Source organism: Pholcus phalangioides, unplaced genomic scaffold (assembly GCF_987345545.1).
Source record: "Pholcus phalangioides strain wild (caught in Gottingen) unplaced genomic scaffold, Ppha-v1.0 ptg000041l_1, whole genome shotgun sequence".
NCBI classification, from domain to species: Eukaryota; Metazoa; Arthropoda; class Arachnida; order Araneae; family Pholcidae; genus Pholcus; species Pholcus phalangioides.
Genome location: NW_028301627.1, coordinates 4,413,262 through 4,432,594, shown reverse-complemented (window position 1 = coordinate 4,432,594; position 19,333 = coordinate 4,413,262). Strand labels below are relative to the sequence as shown.

Sequence of the window (19,333 nt, the reverse complement as noted above, 5' to 3'; positions counted from 1 at the left end):
TAACACTTTTAATAGAGTGACGTTAATCGAATTTTTGTATTAAGTGGAAATTCGAGTTTTGGTTTTCGATCACTCACATATGACCGTGTCTTTGTGAAGCAGTGCATGAATTCATTTCGTTGTTATTGCAGGGCCATTTTGCTATTGTCCCCGTGATCACATGTGTGACATGAAAAATCGAAAAGGTGACGCATTTGATCGTCGATATCAGTGCAAACTATAAATTGTCGAGGTATAACTTCCATATAATTTTGACGAGCATTATTTTGAATTTTGTAACGGCGATAAAATTTATCAGAGTGAATAACTGTGCAAATTTTATTCTCACAAGGTCTACGCTGAAATGACTACAGTCGAAGGGACAGCATCGAAAAATAACTTTTACTCTAAAGTTTGTACTGGGTCATTAGTCACGGAGAGACACGTGTTGACGGCTTCTCACTGTGTATATTTGTAAGTATATAAATTAAATACAAGCGTGATTCAATGTCACACATGTGAGCTGAGTTCTGAACCTCCACCCTTGATCAAACGTGTGTAGCCGCCTTTACCTTTACTCTCTATTGAATAGTATAGGATAGGTGTGCACCGCTCTCCAAATTTTGAACATGAAGGGCAGCGGTTCCCAACCGGGGGTACGCGAAAAGAAAATGGCAATGGCGGCCACCCATCTAAAAAAAGAACAAAATAATTAAAAAAGATTGAAAATAATTTTCTTCCCGCCCAACCTATGATCGGGATTCGTGAACGCGTTCCTCTCGGCTCACTTTTCTTCGGCGTTTTAGATTTGATTGTTGACACAAGCCGGCCTGTGAGTAAAAGAAGAATTAATTCGTGTTGTGTTTAACTTTTGTTGTGGGCGTTTGTATTGAGGCGTGTGCGTGTTATTCCCGCAATTTTCTACGTCAACTTTTCTACCAAGCACCTACTACTCACGTGATTTGCGCTATGGATCAGCGGCTAAGAACTAGATCGGATCTGTGCGAAAGCGGACCGAAACACCAAAATGAAATACCGTGCACCTGTAAACGTGTAAACATATTTTGAATTTTCCAAAAGTGACTCTGCCAAAGCAACCGAGACCTCCAACTACATTAGATATCGTATTGCCGGAGGAGGAAAAACTCACACTATAGGTAAAAAGATGTCGTCAGATGCATGTTTGCAGAGGAAAGTGCTCTTGTAATGAGTTTTCTGTCACAAATAATACGGTGTCTCGAAGAATACAGGACATGTCACACGATGTTGAGACCACATTCAGTCCCGTCAAAGGTTATGAATTTTTTTCTATCCAAGGCGACGAAAGTACCGACATTTTATTTTTTTTCGCAACACTCTGTGCTACTTGCAATTGCTAAGTACTTGACAGAAAATTCGAAGTAAATCTTTTTGTCACCCATTGAAGGGGTCGTCCGACTGTTAAAGATTCATTTGAAGCAATTAATCATTATTTCGTTAAAAAATAATTCAATGGTCAAAATTTATTGGATACAACAGGTGGAGGAAAATCCACGGAAGGTTGCTTGCTATTCAGGCCTTCGTGCGGGAGAAGTCGCTCCTAAAACGAAATGGACTCACTGCCTATATTCACAGACAGTGCCCTGCATCGAAACCTTTACCTCCAAATTTGCGAAACGTTCTTGATGAAGCGATCAAAGTTGTCAACTTTATCGAGGTGAATCCTACCAACTACAGGTTGTTTAAATTGTTGGGTTAAGACATCAACAGCTTTCACAACGCTTTGCTTTTTGCTCACCGAAGTTAGGTGGTTGTCCCGGGGTAAATGTCCTGACGTTGCTGTTCGAACTTCGGCACGAGGTAGCCCTTTTTTTTAGGAAGTGTTTAAAACAATTCACGATTTCTTGTCACAAGCTGAGCAAAATTTAAAAGTCGGCCACTTAGAAGGATTAAAATCCTCGTTTGAAAATTATTTTTCAGATCCGGAAATGGGTGATCGGTCGACACTTGATCCTTTCAAAGAAGAGTATTTTGAACCGGCTTCACTGTCGATTCCAGAAAAGGAGGAAATTTCTAGAGCTCACATCAGATACCACTCTGAAGATCCTCTTCAATGACGGAATGGTGAACCTAGTCAGTTTTGGGGCTTGAATGAATACGTTGAACTTTCTAGAAAAGCCATATTGGTTTTGTTGCCGTTTGTTAGCACGGAGCTTGTTGAACGGGCGTTTTCTTCGTATATTTAAATAAAAAATAAATATAGAAGCAAATATTGAACACGGCTCCGGATTTGAGTTTGTATTGATCCGCTTTTGAGACTAATTTTTCAAAACTTTGTAATTGAATTTAGTCCAAAACATCACATTAATTTTTTTTTCAATCTTTGTGTTAATTTTTTTGCTTACTTCAAAAATAAAAAAATCTAAAATAATGAGAAAAAATGAACCATTTACTTTAATTCAACATGTACCTTTTTTTGAAGTTTTTCGAAAACTGTAATGGATGAAACAGATGGAGGGGTGAGTCTGGAGGATTCGGGGTTGGGGGGTTCGCGGAAAGGAACAGAGGCAGCTGGGGGTACGCCACAGAGTAAGAATAATATTATATCTTTAGTCTATGGGGTACGCGGACTAAAAAAGTTTGGGAACCGTTGACGAAGGGCACGCTTCCCTTCTTTATGGTACATTATTAAATTTTTAATGAGATTCGCCTGTTCTCGTAAGAATTTTTTTTATTTTATTACATTTCCGAGATGGAATCGTAAATTCGGTTATCGTAATGTGAATTACCCCTGCGTGTAAAAGGCCATTTTACATCTACTATGCGTAATGCTGAGCTTAGATATTTTGCAGCTCACAAGAAAACGGTTCATAGGTGACGTCTTAAAAAAGTTTTCAAAAAATTACCACAGATCCAACTCATACAGATATGCACAAAAATATAAAAATATTCGAAGTAATTGTAATGGGTCACTTGAAAAAAATCTAAGTATTTATATTCTGGACGTCAATGGAGGCCCAGAATGGATTTAAAAATCCCGCAGCCGTACGCCGAACACATACTGGGGATGTGAGCGGAGAGGTACGAAATAGCGGCGAAAACAAATGTACTATTTTGTTCTGCGCCTCACATGCTGGGGCAGCGAGACGAGGAGGAGAAAGAGGCAGCTCAAGAGGTACGCGACTCTTTCAAGCCGGTTTGTTTTCATCGCGAGGTATCAGACGCTATTTGGGGATTGGTCAGTTTTCTCCCCTTTTTTTTTCTCCTCACTCTCTTGGAAAAAAAAGAGAACTTCTGAGGGGGGATCATCATCATCATCATCACCCATTTGGTTTGGAGGGAGCGCTTCGGATTTTTTTTCACTTTTGGCGCTCTCTCTTCTTTTCGATTCCCATTTTTTGTGCTTAACCCAGTCTATCCTAATTTAAAAGTTTGACGATTGTTGTGGTAGCATTTTACGCATTAATTCCCCGCGTCATTTTTTTTGACGTGAATATTTTTCAAAATTTTACTGGGACTAACGAGATAGATATTTCGCAAATTCCCGCCCATCCCATTGCGCTTTTTGCATGGAAAACTACACTATGTGCAAGAGAACTTCCTTCTGACGAACGAACAGTTCTGCAACTAGGAAGGGGGCGGGGGGTATGGTTTCCCGGGCGTAGTATCAGAAGGGGCGCAAATTCCATCCCTTAAATTTCATCTTTTCAATTGTCCCTGAATATTTTTTAATAACAAACGTACTGCCATGGGACATAGGCACCAGAACATGGCGGGGGGGGGGGGGGCTATTTCAACCCCACAATAAATTTTGTGTTAGGGGGCTGAGAACCCCCTTCCCCAATTAATGAATAAATAATGCGGGGCACTGCACCCTTCTACATACGGGCTCGAGGCTCACCACGGAACGACTGGCAACTTTCAGCCCTCTCAATGTTTTTCATGCCCACGCCTTTGCCCTGGGCTGCAAAATGTAAAGGGTGGCAAATTTTTGTCGGAAACTGGAAAACCACTAAAAGATCATAAGTTATATATCACTATAAATCATTATGCAGTCGCTGGGGAGGAAAAATCATTTCTTCCCCCACAAAGACATCAAAAATCTTTTACAAAAAAACTATCTATGTACTGTTTGTACCAGCGGTTCTCGACCAGTGCTCCACGTGCACTGGTTGAGGGGGCTCCGCGTTCACTCGATGAAAGTAAAATGAACCAGTAAATTTTATGACCAAATGAAAAAAAAACAAACGTAGCGTACGGGGCTCCGTGACTCAGAAAAAAGGTTGAGAATTGCTGGTTGACACTAATTTTCTACTCAATACTGAACATGTTCTTAGAATTTCAACAAAAAAAATTGTAGAGATTTTTCCAGGAACGTCATTTCAACGTTTTTCAGGGTAGGGGGGAAGGCAAAGAAAGAAAACACACATGAACTCAATGTATGTATATCTACTCTATAATATAAAACACAAACTCGAAAAGTGCCTGTTTCTAAGCAACCGAAATTAGTGACTCCCTCGAATGGCGGCCCTGGATTTGTCAATACGTTGATGGATTAGCAGGGGTTCTCAAACTGTGCGCGCCAACCTTCGTCAGGGGTGCAGCTTCGCAGCGATCCTGACAAAGGTTTTTCAAAGAAATGCTTTGCTTACAACTGCTCTTCACATAGGCGTACGGCAGAATTTTCTCGGGGAGGGGGCGGGGGGTTCAAATTTGTTTTTCCTTCTGGGGGTTTCACGTTTTTTCCGGCAAAATAACACTATAATCTTGGCTTAGGGGGGGGGGGTTAGAACCCCAAATCCCCCCTTTGCGTACGCCAATGGCTCTTCATAAGGGAAATGGGTGGCGCGGGTAGAAAATGTTTGAGATCCCGTTTTTTAGGAAAACGAATAAACACCGTGATGATTGCTCATCGCTTACTAACATTGTCGAAACATGGTTTCTGTTTTTTTTCTTTTATTTTATTGTACTGAATATCTATTATTTCCGTGGATTTGAATTGGAATGTCTTGTGTTATGAAAGAGGCACAAGATTTTTTTCTGATGCAAATAATGAACATCTCACACACAATGCATATTTCTGTATTTTTTAAAAAATCGAAACCAGTTGATTGCAGCATCCGTGCGTTCATTGAAGTTGGTTATGCACAGAACATGCCGGTTATAAGCAGTGCCGTCGTAAGGCATGGGCCCCACCAGGGCAAGGACCGTGGGACCTCAAGATGAAAAAGGCTTCACAAAAGTGAGATGTGGTTGAGATTTTCGGGAATTTACATGATAGGGCTTCAGAAAAATCATTTGGCCCTTGGGCCCATGATGCTCTTAAGACAGCCCTGCATATAGGAGGAATCTGTAATTCTGGGATTTCATAAATAATGGATCCACACTGATAATTTGTGCTTAACGACCACGTATACATTTATCGCTAATAACAATCATTTTCATAATGATACGCTGGCCATAAAAAAATTACGGTTTCATCATCGAGGTGTATGGGTAACTTCTCACTTCATCTCATTAACAATGATATTTTCTTTTGAAAGTATCGAAATTAGCTTCTGCGGATTGTAGGCATGTATTTTTATTCAATGTCTAACTAATTGTATTGTCTCTCTATCTTGATTGAAGTATAATTATTTCAATCTTTATACATATTGTGCAATAATATTCGAAACAACGGTTTGATACAAGAAGTCATTAAAAACATATATAAACAGGACTTGTAGTCTTTTGAGGATTAACGCGTTTATTGCAGCGCTTCTCAACCCTTTTTGACCCACGGAGCCCTTTCCGGTATGTAATTTCTATGGCGGAGCCCAGGCGCCTATTTTTTTTATTTATTCATCAAAGTTTGACTTATTTTTATTATTCAAAAATATTAATTATTTTTTTCAAATTTACTGTTTTTTTTTATTCATTTTCCTCGAGTGGCCACGGAACCCCTGGGAGTTTGCACGGAGCCCTAAGGGGATTTGCGGGGCACTGGTTGAGAACCGCTGGTTTATCGGAATCCTCAAATATTGCCAAACTGATTGATTTGGCATGAACAGGCTGGTAGGGTTACTAGTTGGCGAGATGTCACGTTTCCCGCTCAAAGGCTTTTCTTCTTTACCTTTCAGAACGCCTGCGGTCATTTTCGCTCTCCTCTGCCTCCTCAGTATGTTAGGGGACATCGATGCTGATCTCGATGTATTTTCTCTTTTGAAATCGCTCTCTTTGTTAACTCCCCAGTATGTGTTCGGCCTTAGAGCAGGGTTCTCCAACTGGCGTTCCGCGGAACCATAGTGTTTGTTGAAAGCTTTTTCTGGGGTTCCGCGTCATCAGTTGTGACGGAACCCTAAAAATCCTGGAACCCTGAGTTTATTTGAAATTTTTCTTGTTACTGTTTCACTTGAAGCAATTTTTTATAAAATTTCGGAATTGGTATTCCCGAAACTCAAGACCTACATGCGGACTTTATGAGGATCTTCCTCCAAAAATGAAGGAACTTTTAAATTGTTTCTTTACATTCTGTGCCCCCCCCCCCCGCCTTTCTTCTTTCGAATGGCCAACTGAGTTTCGTGATGTCCTATTCTTATCGCTTTTCTGAATAGCAGATCCTAAATAGCAATCGGAAGACAGAGAAAAGGAAAAAAACGTCATTTTTTTTCTAACTTGCCTGAGCTCATTTTTCCCATTTTACAAATTCTTTACCACAAATGGAACCTCGTTTATACGACGTTTAAGAGGCCACGTCAAAACGTTGTATATGGGTGAAAATACTACAAATGGAACTTCGCTGAAAATCACCCCATAGCCCTCAAAGAAAATGTCACAATAATTCAATGGTTTTAATTGCATTTTGTTCGTTATATAATTATCATTCTTGAGAAAAATTACCCACAGCATTAAAATTTCCAAAAACTTATTACTAGAGCCCGGATTATATGCAAATGCATATGTGCATATGCATTTGCATATTTTAGCCATTTTTAGCATTAATGCATATAAATGCATAAAATCAAAGAATTTTCAGGGTAAGTGCATATTTTTGACGTTTATTTAAGTTCACTCAATTTTTTTTTAAATAATTTTCCAAATAAATATTGTTCACAATATTTTCATAACGTCGGTTTTTTTCCCCGTATGTGAAATTTAGTGAATTAATACATATTTATAAAGTATTTTACGAATATTAACCGTTTTATTGTATTTCTAGAGATATGTCAGTGTTAATTTTTTTTTAGAAATTGTGTCGAAGTTTTTTTTACTGCTATTTTCGTTTTTGAGCAGCTACAACAAACTGAAAATGAAAAAATTCCTGAATAAGAAATATATGTAGAAGTTATTTGCATATGCGGGGGGAAGGGTATATATATGAGGGGGTATTTTTTTGTAAATGAGTACATATATGCACTAAGAAATAGAAAAGATGCATTTTAAAAATACTCTCTGCTTTTTTTTTTGGATGATGATTTTTTTAATGCATATTTTTTCTCATTTGTTGCATATACTTCTGAAATTTTTACTTTTAAAGATTTCTAGTGCATATGCTGGGGAGTTTAATGCATAATTTTGGATTCCCAGTGCACATTTTGTTATTCTAAGTGCACATTTTGTATTTTAAGTGCACATTTTGTATTTTAAGTGCACATCTTGTATTTCAATTGCTTAGTTTTGCATTTTTAAGTGCATATTTTTGCGTTTTTAAGTGCATATTTTTGCATTTTTAAGCGCATATTTGCATATTTTTAGAGCATATTTTGCCACTTTTTTAGTGCATATAATCCGGGCTCTACTTATTACAAATTGCCTAAATTACTGTATTCGCATTACATCACCGTTGCTTAAATCTTGAGTATTCTCATATTGATCTCCTGCAGATTTGAAATTAAAAAAATGTAATTTTTCACTTTTTTAAGAAAGATTTTTTTTTCTTTTGTTTTCCATATCTAAGCAAAGAAGGTAATGAATCAAATCTAGGTCTTTAAAAGTTGTCTAAAAGAACCGAAATACCAGGCATCAGTGTTTCTCAAACAATGCATCGCAGCTCTCGGGGGCATCGCCAACCTATGTCAAAGGCTTCGCGGCTAGCTATCGATATTGCTGATTGCTTGTTTAGTGCTTTGAAAGGGTATTTTTTAGACCATTCTGGGCAGAGATGCAACTCGTGGGGACGGGACTTGGGGGGTTCTAACTAGGGGGTCTGATGTCTCGGGCGCCGGACCTTAGGGAGCGTAAATTTCACCCTTTAGCCTTTCCTTCAACATTAAAAGGGGTGCCAAAATGCGTACTTGCCCCGGCTAAGTATCGAGTAGGGGCCTTGATACCGTATCTCTTTCCACAATCAGTCAATCATCAAAGTTTAAGGCTTTTGAGTTGACGATATGCAATAAAAAACTATTATAGTGACGCATTTTTGTAATTCGCAATAATTACATAGATTCAGTGTATAGAAATGATAATTTTCCAAGCATTTGGACTTGGAGTTGAAATGAAAACGTAGAGTAATTAAAGTTTTTGTCACTCATAAATATCCTGTTGTCTCCTTTTCTTGCTCCCGTCCTGGTCTACGAGGAACTCGGGTCGTTCTGGGAAGAACTCCACGAAGGCATTGAACTGCATTTTTTTTTTTAAATTCCAGTTATTCTTTTGTTTAATGTTGATTGAAAAGCGTAAGAGAAATTTCCCACGAGTGACCATGATTTATGTGGATGAGTTCACCGAAAATTTCAAGATTCCGCTTCCCAGTAACACATAATGGCTCTCGATGTCCAGTCAGTGCTGGTCATGCAATATTATCACATTACAAGCAAACCTTTAGCATGTTCCAAAAAAAAAAGCTGCATGGGGTCAATTGCTGACCGTCCTTTCGCTTCATCTTCTATGTTTTTGCTCAAGTTGGAAGTTTTCACTCGTCTGAGACCATTATTACAGTTTGTGTGCTTAAATCTGAATAATTTAATCTTCCTATTTACTGTAGCTAGTGTTGGTTTGGCAAGCTGAACCGGGGGCAGATTCTCTCTGTCTCTTCCTCTGACCTCTCGTTCTATATTTCGGGTGAGAACGGTGTATGCCAAAATTCTCACTAAACCGGGTGACCAAGTAGTGAGTAATAATTTCTTTCCCTCTGTTATGTATTTTGTTATTAATATTATTTATCTATTATCATTAAAGACTTTTCCATGGAACTTTTTTTTTACTATGTTCTTGTTCTTTTGACAGCTTCTTGCATCCCGTGAATTTTAACGTGAATACTTTAACGAAAAATCAGTTATAGTTGTATATCAGTTGCCACGATTAAAAAATCACGAGTATTTGTGAAATACTACTTACATAGCAATGGAATATTGTTGCCCAATTCCATAAGATTCTCGCGAACTCTGCCACAAGGTGCTCAGAGATGTTTTGTGTTCAATAGCCTCTTTTGTCCTTGTCAGTGCCTGTTCTGATACAAAAAATAATTGCAAAAGCAGCGCCATGATGATCAAACAACACATTGCTATTGAGGAAAGTCTGCGCATCAAATATTTGGAGCACGAAACTCGGCGAAAAACATAAAAGCTGTTCGGAATCGGTTGTGAAATTCTACGTGCACGCCATTTTGTTTTTCGCTGTTTTTCATTTTGAAATATTTCTAACTTTATACAGTAAAACAATTTTTGGTGATATGGCCAAGTTTACACTTTTTCGAATGATGCAAATGGGTTAACAGATATCGCCAAAAAATTGTTAGAAGCCACTGTTATCATTTTTTATAATTTTTTGCGGCTTTAATAATTATTACGTTTCGCTGTTTTATTTGTTGTTATTATTATTATTATTGTGTAATTGTGGGTGAGATGAATGCACTTGATGTTCTACCATAATTTTTTGAGGCCTACACCATGGGACCCTTTCCTCCCTTTCGGGGAAAAAAATTTTTTTTGCTGCACATTCATTTTCTTAGTAAACAGATTATAAAAGTCAGCCTCATAATAAAAGCAGCGCCATTTTTCCTTTCGAGTATCGAAGTATTTTTAAAGCGCACTGGGCAGTTAGTTAACCATGGCACACCGTTGGTGCATGTGGTCATTTCTTGAGCGCGATCATGTAAGCGCGCAGTTTACGATGAGCATTGCATGTCTTTATGTGGGGAACGTCCGCAGCGTCTGATTTCTGCAGATTCGATCATCGACACGAACATTTTGACCCAGATGACACGATGGCATTCTGAATGTCGTCATGGTCTCATCGCGTCCAAACAATGAAAATGCACAAAAATTCAAAAAGAAACAAAGAAATTGAATCGAAAGGTGTGTATGATGAAGATGTTCAATACACGAATAATCTTCCAAATTATTTCCCATTCAAAGAAATTGCAATACAACCAGACTTGAAATTATACAATGATGCTATATTCGAGACGCTCGTCCTGATTGTTTTAATGAGACTGCAAACGTCAGACACTGCGCACCTATCAGTGTGTTAAATTCTTATATAAAATACTGAACCTGTATCTCAGTATATATACGATCTAATTGTACAATTTCATTTAAACACAATGTCAGTGAGGAAGGAGAACATTGTATCACTTTGGCCATCGGCGATGTAAACGTATTGCATGAAGTCAAGAGGCTAACAAGTTGTCCAGCTAAATACGTTATTCACCCGGATTATCATGGCTCCTACAATAACGACATTGCACTGATCGAGCTTGACACACCCATCGACTTTGGATACTATCGGTTCCGTAGAATCCCCATCACAACGGCCAAGCTAGCTACTAAAATCTTTGTGCCGGAGTACGGAACATGGCTAACTGCAATTGGCTGGGGTAAACGATTCTCTAATGGTAAAACTTTTTCTTTTTTCAACATTTTCAGATGCATTCATGATGTATCCAAATATGGATTAATAAGATTCGTAGTTTAATGAGATAAATACTTTTATCGAAATTCATATGAAATTTATCAAGACTGTGATTGATTTATTTTTCAACAGATTGATTTAAAAACAAACTTTCTCTTTTGTGTAGCTTTCTTTGAGTTTAATCCTTTTTTCGGGACGTCTGACATTTACTTTTTTTACATTTTTTCCTTCAGATTCAGCATCGGCAGAATTTTTGCGGTATGTTCAACTTCCAGTGATTCCGCCCGAACGGTGCGGTAAATTGCTAAAAGCAGAGGAAAACATAACGATTGGATTTTGTGCCGGAGGAATCCCGAACTTTAGTACTTGTAGTGTGAGTAGAGGCTACAGCAACAAAATATAAATCTGCTTACTGCTAATGTCATAGATGGAGCAAAACGTTCAGGCAATACGAACAAAAACCTTTTTATTCAACTAACAACTTGCCAAAAAAAAAGTGGATGGGAATAGATTATAAAAATGGAAATTCGGCTAGGCTGTGCCGTAGTATCACCTTATGAGAAGGGTTGCTAGGTTTTCCTAGCACGTTTATAAGAATGCAGTGAAAAAACAACAACAAAAAACAAATTATTGAACATGTTTGAATATTTATGGTGCAAAGAAGTACGATTTTTTTTGAAGTGAAACTTCTTTTGCAACATGAGAGAGAGCGATAGGAAGGGCGGATAGGATGAACACTTCGATATTATCTCCCCGACACCTGCGGTCACACAATGTAAACATATTCAAAAAATGAAATATCTCTTCATAACTTAAGCCGCATGTGCCAACGAGGATATGCGTAGCTCTTCTCTGCAACCCTTCAACCAAGTCTACCCTTCCAGGGGCGTCGGAAGTATTTTCAACCCGTGGGTGCTCACACAGGTGTACGCAAGGACGGAGGGTGGTGTCGATTCCCCCATATTAAAAAAACGAATACTGATTTTTTTTTTTTTAATTTCTGTTATATTTCTATAGAAATACTGTATAACAGCGGTTCTCAACCAGTGCTCCCATGCCAATAAAATAAATCCTTTAGTGAACCTGTAAAATAAAAGGAGGTTTGTGTGCGGGGCTCGCCATGGAAATAATGTACTGAAAAGAGCTCTGTGTGAAACAAAAAAATGTTGAGAATCACAGCTGTATATTATGGGCAGGGGGGGGGGGGTGAATCAAGAGACAAAGTTTTCATCTATGCGAAACATTCGTTCAGCGTCCCTTTGGAGCATCAGTAAAACGACTCCGAAAATTCGCAGATGCGTTACAAAAATGTATAATTGATCATTTTTGTCGCACCACGGTGGTAATTTTCTGCACACGAGGGATAATTCGACCGGGACCTACAAGTTATTGCCGATTCCGAACGGCAGCTTTTTTTTATACTCACCGAGTGTGGCGAAGTAGATTCGTGAAGGGGCATAAAAAAAGGGAAAAGAATTAAATTTACGATTAAGGAATCTTTTTGCGTTGTGTGTTAGCGTCCGTCAACAAAGAAAGTGACCATCAAAAATTAATAAAATTCACACAGAGGGGTTAAGAATAATAAATTAATTTATTAAATTATCAAATAAAAAGTAAGGGTTATCCAAAGAGGAGATCCACATCCAACATATTATATTACTATTGAGAATAAGTCATCTGACATGCCGAATACACTAAATGATTAAGTATCTAGATGAGTAATAAATGATTAGAAATTCTTGAATTGAGAGAGAAATGATTCCGACTAAATAGATATGGCACTCACCACCAATCATCCATCTTTCGGAGATACATCGTTCACTTCCTCATCCGATCTTTTCTCGTTCTCTTCCAACCTCAAACTCGTACCTCTTTTTCTCACCTCGACTACAAAGAAAAAGACCCCGTTCTTCGCAGCGCCCCACCTTATATGGGCCCGATGGTACCAGCGGTTCCTCAGAAGAATTGCTTCTCGGAACTCGCCGGTTTCCTTCCTGTCGGCGGCTATATTATTTCCAAAGTTCGTCGAGGCGCCAGAAACTGGAACACCGTCACCGTCTCACGGTGTTACACGTGGGGCTGGTGCGCTAACCTCTCGGTGTGAGACTCCCTGCGGTAGCAATCTTTTTTTTGCGGTCATGTCGCCGTTTCTGTTGTTCTCCGGTGTTAGGAAAGTTTCTGACAAGAACGAATCTAGTATCGAACTTGCGACACCTCTAAACATCCTTTGGTATTTTGGTATTTTAGGTATCTTATCGACCTGGGCTACCGCAGCTAATGTATCAAAATGTATCAAAAATTAGTTTTCCTCCGAGTATCCATCCATCCAATATAGTTCGAGTTTCACAGTCGAAATATTTTTTTCCTTTAAAATGCAAAAGAGGTCTGGGAGACTTGCCTAGGGTAGGGTGTTTCTGTTTTTGTTTATCTATAACGAGCGCTGACATTCGTCTGTCCACCCTCGATTCCACCCTCGGTTTTTATGTCGAAGACCTTTATCCACGTCAGGAAGAGGATGTCTCCGATGACCTCGTAGAAACCAGGATTCGTTCCGCCTCGGAAAACGTGTGGCAGGTGCACGTACTGTATGAAGCACTGAATGTGTCCCATCTCATGGTGAATAGCGATGAAATCATCCTTGGTTCTGTCTGCAAACATTTTGATCGAGAAGTCCACTCCATTGGACAATTCGTGGACAGACGCGTGGCAAACCATCTTCTTGCCTTTGGATCTGTCGAATATAGACATCTTCCAGAAGACCTTCGTCATCGGCTTCAATCTCAACGAAGTCAAAAACTCTTCATCCGTCTTCACTTCCAGCACCGTCATATTTTCCGCTTTTGATGCCGGAGCGACGTCTACCGATGGCTTCTCGGTAAATTGCTTCACGTGGTCCATAATGCTACCCCATTTGCTGGGTCCACATGACCCCTAAAATATGTGCCGGAACGGGTCCGCGTTCTTGAATCTTGTCGCTACCATAACAGTTCCTGGGCATGCACTGGACATAAGCGTGGAGTTGCTTGTACGGCGGCTTCACCTGATTCCACAGTTTGGACACGGCGTCTTCGAGTATGTCACACTCGTATCTATCCCGCCACATAGATCTGGTGTCTTCAAAGTCATCGAGCTTCGTGGTTTTGTTGCTGGGCTTCTCGAATTCCCAGAAATGTTTCCTGACGGGTTTACCGGTGACGTCTCTCCAAGATGTCCACAAGTATGCCATTTCGTCATAGTCACGAGCTTCCGCTATGATCTTTCTTAGATCAAGTTCCATTTGTAGTTTGCACTCCGATTTGCTTCGGCTGTCGGTTGTATTGAGATGGTGAGTTTCTCCAACCTTCTTGCGTTTGAATTCGCAGATTTTGGTGGTGTCAAAATGCTCAGTCAGGTCATCCACCAGCTCAGTCTGCCTTTTGTATTCGTTCTCAGGCAGAGATGACATCTTGTCCTCCTTTTCAATATTCACATTCACGCCCTCTTGACTTTGTTTGGTCACAGGAGGCTTGTGTTTTTCCCTTTTAGTGGGGAAGGACAATCGCCCTTCTTCGGTGTCTGCGGCCTCGCAAAGTAGTCCATGTACGGTTGGTGGAATAATGCATTGTTCTCGAATTTTATCTGTTACTGCAGCGAGAATTTCAACAGGTTTACAAAAATCTTCGTTATTTCCTATTTCCAACGAAGCACTGATATTCACAAGTGATGCTTCAATTCTTTCTCCAAATACACTCGCTAAGATGATTTTCCCTTTCTTAGTTATTGGTTCCTGTATACAGTCAGAATGAATCACTGGAGCTTGACAACCAGAATCCCCTAAGCTTCTGATTTTTCTATGATCTACGCAAATATGAGCATAACGTAAAGGGTTCAAATCCAGACTCGATTCACTGGAGTTAAATAATTCCGATCGAATTTCTGCGATCAGCACATTTTCTTCCGATTTCTCTTTTGTGTTAGCCTTATATCTCCGGTCACAATCTCGAGCGAAATGGTTCAGTCCACAGATGTAACACTCCTTTGGGGTTTTTCTGATGATCGTGTTTTCGGTCTTGTTCCAGTCCTTATTGCTACGATATTTCCGAGTTGGTGATTGATATGCTGTTCTTGTCGATGTTCCTCGTCCCTCTCCATAACTGAAGTGTTTCTGCTGAGACAATGACTTTCTTCTTCGAAGAAATCATTCTGCCTCTTACCGATGTCTGCCTAGACGTTCTCGTAGTCGTCCAATTTATTAGCAAGGACGTGCTTGAATTGAGACCACTCGTCAATAAAATGATCTCGAATCTCTGACGGTACTTTAAGTTTTATCTTAATAATCAAATCAGACAGTTCTTCAACCGTGGTGATCTCCAGGCCTCGGATCCATTCAGTGAAGAAGTTTCTGAGTTCATAAGCAAAATCACACCACGTTGCTTCCGATCGTTTACTGTGCTTCGTGAACATCTGTCGAAACCTCTCGGGAGTAAGCTTATATCTCTTCCGCAAAATGGATTTGACTTGGTCATAGTCATCTGTTGTCTCTTCATTTTCTCTAGCAATGACTTGCGCCACATCATAAGGTAATAGTCCAATCAGATATGAAACCCAAAGTTCCCTTTTAATTTCGGCTCTTTTCGCTTGCCTTTCAAACAGCACCAGGTAGAGGCAGATCTCGTTGCTCTTCGGATCGAACTTTTGTAAAATGTTCTGTAGCTCTAGTCTCGGCCATTGAGTTAATCGAGGATTCACCTGCGCGCTGATGCGAATCCTTTCATTTTCTAGTTGCATTTTTCTGAGTTCGAACTCCATTCGTCTCTCCTCACTTGCTTCCATCTCTGTCCGTTTTCTTTCCTCAATTACGATGTTCAAAAACTGTTCGATGAACTCTTTGCCATAGCTTTCTGCCTCCGTTATTGCGGATTTGAGTTGAAATACTTTCATCTGCATAACATTTTTAAGTCCCATTTCCGCAGTGACTTGCTGTAAGTCCTCTTTTTTGCCTCTGGCTAAGAAAGCCATGATTCTCTCAAAGAAAAGAAAACCAGCGAATTTTCTTATGAAAAAAAACACTCACCGCACTTTTCCCCTTCGTTCTTCCAACACTCTTCAAGTGCTCTTCGTATCGTCTCCTCACGACAAAAGTTCTCTTCGCGTCGCCTTCTCACGACGAAAGTTTTCCCGTTAAATAGTGCCCGATCTATTGCTCACTATCCTACCGACTGCGCCAATTTAGTGACCTTATGTTCTTTGAATAGTGAGCACTCATCATGACAAACATAAACAGATATTTATTAATAAAACAATAAGAATAAGAACGTAAACATGAGACGCCGATCCTACTCGATCGCTTTTACACGCCATTCTCTCCCTCTGTTTATTTTCGAATGTCCAATTTTGTTTTTGCAATCTTCCGTCTCCTGAGGCTTTTCTTCTTCTTGCGCTCTCGAGCCGTATACCATGTTGTTACGTCAAGGTTCTCAACTGAGACGCGCTACAGAACACTACAGAACCCCTACTGCTGAAATTTCCAGATGCAAGATCCGGAGGTGCCCGATCGGAGGGATTCCCGCAGTGGCAATTCAGGTCCCCACCAACCAAAAACCATTGACCTCTGCTGACCAGAGTGCAACAAAACTCAAAAATTTCAATAAAATTCTTTGTATTGGAGCTCTCTGTGGGTATATAAGCACTTCTAATAATTAGATTTTGAAATAATAGAGTATCAGATGGGGAGATCTTAACAAATATTGCGAATTCAGACATCATTAATATGGTCTTGGTCTGTATAAAAAGTTTCTGTTAAACCGAAAAATAAGAATTCAGAAAGATCAGAGATAAGTTTTGACGAAAGTTTCGACCGTAAGCCACAAATATTATAAAAACAACATTTTAAAGCATTATCGTCATTCTGACAATCAACTAGGGGGTTAACATGATTCAAACAATTGTTTTCTGGAGTTTGATTATCCTGAGGAGAGTTATTTTTGGATTGCGGCACGATTGACCGGGATCAGACATCGATATTATTTGGGCTATTTGATGGGACCTCGATGATCGAGTTATTATTTAAATCAACCGAAAAACATTTATCTTCCACAAATAGACAGTCCCTTATCAATTTCACGCTCTTTTTTGCCCTCAAGCTGCTATCCATGAGTGGATGAAGGTGGAATCCAATTCTCCTTGTTGTGGCACAAAAATCTTCTCTCACACGTAAACCATCGAGTAAGGTGAAGTTGGAACGGCGTACACTCTTAAAGGCACTTAACACATCATCGCGATTAATACGGCGAACAAATTTCACTATCATAGTGACACACTATAGATTAGCAGAATCTCCATTTCGGCGGCGGAGTGAATGAGCAGTGTCGATCATTAGACGGTCGGCACCAGACATCTGTAGCTTTTTTTTTCTCACAATATCACGTACGACGGAGCACCAGTCCTGGGCATCATCAGAGGGTGGAATCTGTACGTTCTCCAGGATTAGATTATTTCTTCTATTGTAGTCCTCAGCTCGATCTAGGCGTCTCTGGATCGTCATCAGATCAGATCTCAATTTTTCGTTAGCTGCTCTGAGGTCCGATCTTTCCCGGCTAGCTCTCCCGAGGTCATCTGTGATTTTCGATAGCTTCGCATCCACAGCATCAATTTTGACAGTAAGATCTGCAAGGTTCTCAGAATCAGCCAGCATTATAGATTTGAGGTCCGTCAGCAGTTTTGGCGTCAGTTCCACGATGGGCGGGAGGCGAGTCAGTTGAACTGTGCCTTTGACAAGGTACCCGTGGCCTGAGGGGGTGAATGAAGCAGTCGATTTGCAGGCGAGAAAATTTCGTCAATGTTTTTGCTCTGATGTTTTTTAGGATTCCCCATTATAGAACGTTGTACAGAGATTCTGATCAATAAATCTGAGGGAACCTGAGAAATTAATAGCGAGAACAGATAAACATGATGAAATAAATAAGCAAGTAAAGGAAAAAAAAGATAGAAATATCAAGATGGCGTCGGAGCAAAATGAAAACGTGGCCTTTCTTCTACTGAGCAGGTGTTGCCATCTCATACAATTAATTATTGTAAGCGAGACTGGCTATACAGTTGTCTTGATTAGTTCCCGAAATATCGTTCAATTCACAATTTGTCTATTGTTTTCAAAGAAAATTAACAAAAAAAACCCATTTATTTTCAGGGAGATTCAGGAGGTCCTATTCTTTTACTTCATCCTGTGACCAGGGAATACATTCAATTAGGTGTCGGTTCAAACGCTATATCCAGTGATGAGGGGTATTGTGGAGATTTAGATACAGTGTTTGTCAATGTAGCAGCATATTCGGATTGGATCTACTCCCGAACCGAGAGTGCCTCCTGCACACCTTGTTTTATCGATGTAAATTGAATCCAAATTCATTATTTTCTAGCGGTTACCGACAGTCGGAGACCATCTAATGGCTGCATAATCGTATACGAAACACGACTGATCTGGATTCGTAAGCAGTAGAATTACGAAATAAACTACGTTATTAAATATTTGTCTAATGAGTGAAATGTTTGTCATAAAATGTCTCGGAAACTGACTTCATAAAAGCGGTCATTGGTTCAAAAGCGATATCGAGGTGACAGTTTATGACGTGATTCTAACTTCGAATAATCCCCTTATTATCTGTAACACGTGATAATTAGGGGAATAAAAAAAATTAAAGGGAATCATACACGAACAGACGGAGGGACCAAACAGTAATTTTCATGGATGGATGGAAGGGGCGCAACGACTGTCGCAGTGCCGAACACAAAATCATGGATTAAGGAACGCAGGCCACCGACAGGTATGCACTTACCAAAAATCATTTTCGTGGAGGGTCGGAAGAGAACTTGCAAGTTCCACAGCGCTGAAAACAAAATCACAGCAAAAGACGGAGGGTCCCAATCGAATTGCATGTGAATTGCATTCCCAAAAATGATTTTCGTGGAGGTGAATCCGTGGAGGCAAAAAATGATTTTCTCCTACTGTTTCAGTGCCGAAAACAAAATAATAGACGAACAGAAGGAAAGAAAGGTGCCCAGCAACTTTTGCTACGCGAAAAATAAAAACAAAATCATAGAGGAAGAGACTCAGGTTCCCCAAAAGGTTACACGTCTAATACAAATACTACATACACGTGTCAAAAAGTAACTTTCGTGGAGGGACAAAAGGGGAACAGCAACTTTCGCAGTGCCGAAAACAAAATCATAGATGAAAAGACGAAGAGCCCCCATCAATTTACAATCGCCAAAAAAAAAGTCTTGGAGCGACGGATAAGGCCCATGTTAGCCAGTTCGGGTTTGCGACCGTTCTTTCAAGTAGTTCGTCGCGTTGTGTTTGGACAAATGACTCAGGCAAACCTGAAACACGAAGTAGTCATGCACGAGATATTTGAAAATTAATTAGTTTATTTATAAGATATATTTAATTGTATATTTCATTAACGTAAATTGCATATAACATTCGAATTAAAAATTATTTAAGGCATAATTTAATCAAAAATTCATTTATACTCCCTGTTAGGCCCCTAAAGCATTTAAATGCGTGAAC

The 19,333-nt window shown here is 39.6% G+C and overlaps 1 protein-coding gene across 1 annotated transcript; it reads left to right on the top strand.

Annotated features, from left to right (window-relative positions):
* Positions 1-314: 314 nt before the first annotated feature.
* Positions 315-18,865, top strand: LOC149065108 (serine protease 48-like). The gene is made up of 4 exons (XM_089254441.1): positions 315-453; positions 10,488-10,771; positions 11,022-11,161; positions 17,954-18,865. The coding sequence occupies exons 1-4, from the start codon at positions 344-346 to the stop codon at positions 18,158-18,160; spliced, it is 741 nt and encodes a 246-aa protein (XP_089110567.1). The 5' UTR covers positions 315-343; the 3' UTR covers positions 18,161-18,865.
* The last annotated feature ends 468 nt before the right edge of the window (positions 18,866-19,333 follow it).